The 2,884-nt window shown below is 37.4% G+C and overlaps 1 protein-coding gene across 1 annotated transcript; it reads left to right on the top strand.

Annotated features, from left to right (window-relative positions):
* Nucleotides 1–719: 719 nt before the first annotated feature.
* Nucleotides 720–2,350, top strand: LOC143540650 (eukaryotic translation initiation factor 3 subunit B-like). The gene is made up of 5 exons (XM_077033650.1): nucleotides 720–913; nucleotides 1,275–1,512; nucleotides 1,598–1,744; nucleotides 1,868–1,996; nucleotides 2,087–2,350. Exons 1-5 carry the CDS (start codon nucleotides 792–794, stop codon nucleotides 2,333–2,335), a joined length of 885 nt encoding a protein of 294 aa, XP_076889765.1. The 5' UTR covers nucleotides 720–791; the 3' UTR covers nucleotides 2,336–2,350.
* Nucleotides 2,351–2,884: the final 534 nt, after the last annotated feature.

Raw genomic sequence — 2,884 nt, 5'->3', positions numbered from 1 at the left:
CACTTACTTTGTTATAAATATTAGCATGCTTATGATATTTGACATATATTTAATATCCAAAAATTAATTTTCTTTATATTCACCATTTCCGAGTACTCCCCAAGTACTCCGAGTACACCCAACTCTCCAGTCGGCCGCCTGGAGTCCGCCTAGCGACTTTTGCAACCTTGGTTTCACATAATCCATAAAGTCTCATATCTTCTAAGTCTTTTTAAAATCAATTTCATACCCGAATACTGGTTTTAATGCTTCGGATTTCAGATTTCTAGTTAGTAAACGAGTCATTTTTATGATTACTCACCTTCCTATTAATCGCGTCAAGATCGGAATATATTGTATATATCAATAGGTTATTCAAGTAATAAATGAGTTTTCTGTCAATGAGCTAGTGATGAAGTGGTAAGTAATAGACTTAGGGGGTGTTTGGTAGAGGGAATTGAGGGGTGAGAAATGGAATTGGAAAGAATTCTCTTGTTTGTTTATGAAAGAAAGAGGTGAGAAGTGGAAATAAACCATTTCCATTTCTCTGATTTTGTTTATCTGAAAAAAGCGGAGAATTGATTTCCTCCTTTTCATTTCTCCCATTTTCCTCCTTTTCATTTCTCCCATTTTCCTCCTTCAGCAAGGATAGCACAGCAACCCAATTGCCTCCTGTTAATCGTTATCTCGACAGTCACTCACCAATCGGTTGCAATATTCACCTATTCCTTCAATAACCTTTTCGCTAAATCAATCAGATAAAACAACGGCCGACTATAACCTTTCTTCGATCTACGGTACCTGTCGAAATCATGGCGGAAGTAATGTCAATGGAAGCTATAAGAGCTGAAGCCGCTCGTTTGAACATCGATTTATCTGCAGTCGATTGGAACTCCATCCGCCTCCCGCCCGGTGAAGACTGCGGCATCATTAGGTAGTTATAAATTAACCAACCGTTTATACATACACTGATTTATGTACGTATTGTGTTGAAATTGTAATAATTGATGATGACGGCCGTTAAAACCCTAATAGTTTGCCGCTAATTGATTTGTTGGTGCTTTTAGAGGTTATTAGCTGCAAATCCTAATTTAAGTGGTTACATGTATGCATATGGAGTATTTAATTGCTTAATGATGATTTATTTTGTGTGTTTTTGTTTTGAATTTGAGTATTCGTTGTAAGCATGTTTGATGCTTGTGTACACAAGTGATTATTAGTATGATGAGTTTTGAATATCAGTGTTTTGTTTTGGTTATTAATTTGTATCTTTATTGTGTGTTTGAAAATTTTAGTGATGATGAGGATCTAAATGAGGGGGATCAATTGGAGTTTGATGCTGGATTTGGGAGTATTATTGTTGTGGATAATTTGCCAGTTGTGCCTAGAGAAAAGTATGATAAGCTTGAAGGTGTGGTTCGTAAAATCTACAGCCAAATTGGAGTTATTAAGGAAAATGGGCTTTGGATGCCTGTTGATGAAGACACCGGTAAAACCCTAGGTTATTGCTTCATTGAGTACAATACTCCACAAGTATTGACAATAAAAAATCTAGTTATATTTTTATCAAGTTTTAAATAAATCTCTTTCATTGCTTTGTGGCTGTATCTTCTTGTAGGAAGCTGAACTTGCTAAGGAAAAGACGAATGGATACAGACTAGACAGAGCACACATTTTTGCTGTCGACATGATTGATGAAATCGACAAATTTATGAATGTCCCAGACGAGTGGGCTCCTCCGGAGATTAAGCCTTATACACCAGGGGTTGGTTTTTGGGTGAAGCGTGAAACTTGATTTTTGTTTATGGCCTTTTTTGGCTATTATAAAATGTTAGTAAGATAGCTTGCAACTTAATAATGATGATAATGTCGTTGTGTATTAATGCAGGAGAATCTGCAACGCTGGCTTACTGATGAGAAAGGTAGAGATCAGTTTGTTATCCGTGCTGGATCAGATACGGAGGTTCTGTGGAATGATGCAAGACAAGTGAAGGCTGATCCTGTTTACAAACGCCCGGTAAATAAAAATACTTTGTCTTGGTATCTTAATTAACTTATTTTACTCTGTAAAAGGATTCTGATTATGTTGAATTGTATTCGTCTGCAGTTCTGGACTGAAAGTTTTGTGCAGTGGTCTCCGTTAGGGACCTACTTAGCCACGGTTCACCGCCAAGGTGCTGCTGTTTGGGGCGGTGCTACTACATTTAACCGTCTGATGCGATATGCTCATCCGCAGGTTAAACTCATTGATTTCTCTCCTGGTGAGAAATATCTGGTTACATATAGCAGCCATGAACCAAGCAACCCTCGCGATACTCATGTAAGAAAGTTTTCTGCTTTATATAGTTTTGTATGATTTTATATTTGGTGGAAGTTTCAACCAGTTTATTTGTAAATGGGTTGTATATGTATATATATAATCACTGCTATTTGGTGGAAGTTTCAACCAGTTTATTTGTAAATGGGTTGTATATGTATGATTTTATACTTGTGCTAATGATAAAGTTGATATAATTCTCTGTTTATTTTCTATGTGCCAAACAAGAGAAATGATTCTCAGCTATATTTCTCTACTGAAATCTCTGTACTACCAAACAGAACAGTCAATTCTTATTCTCCAGACCAATTCCCTTTCTCTGCAATTCCATTTCTCTATTCCATTTCTCTACAATTCCATTCTCTGTACCAAACACCCCCTTAGTGTTTTAAGTGACCGAGATTTGATTCCTGCTCCCACCATTTAGTTTTGGCGGCACAAGGTAATGATGGGGGACTAGGCAAGTATGTGACGTTTACTAGTTGACGTATTTGAATCCTTGAACTAAACGTGGTTTATCTCACCGCCTTGTCGTGCCTTCGGGCGAGTGTTCATGGGCATGGGCCTTAGGTGAGGTTTTACCCGTAT

This window comes from Bidens hawaiensis, unplaced genomic scaffold (assembly GCF_021521415.1).
Source record: "Bidens hawaiensis isolate Kalapana, Puna unplaced genomic scaffold, B.hawaiensis_p1.1 tig00012287_1, whole genome shotgun sequence".
NCBI lineage: Eukaryota > Viridiplantae > Streptophyta > Magnoliopsida > Asterales > Asteraceae > Bidens > Bidens hawaiensis.
Note: the sequence above shows the minus strand (reverse complement) of the source record. Positions and strands in the feature narration are given on the sequence as shown.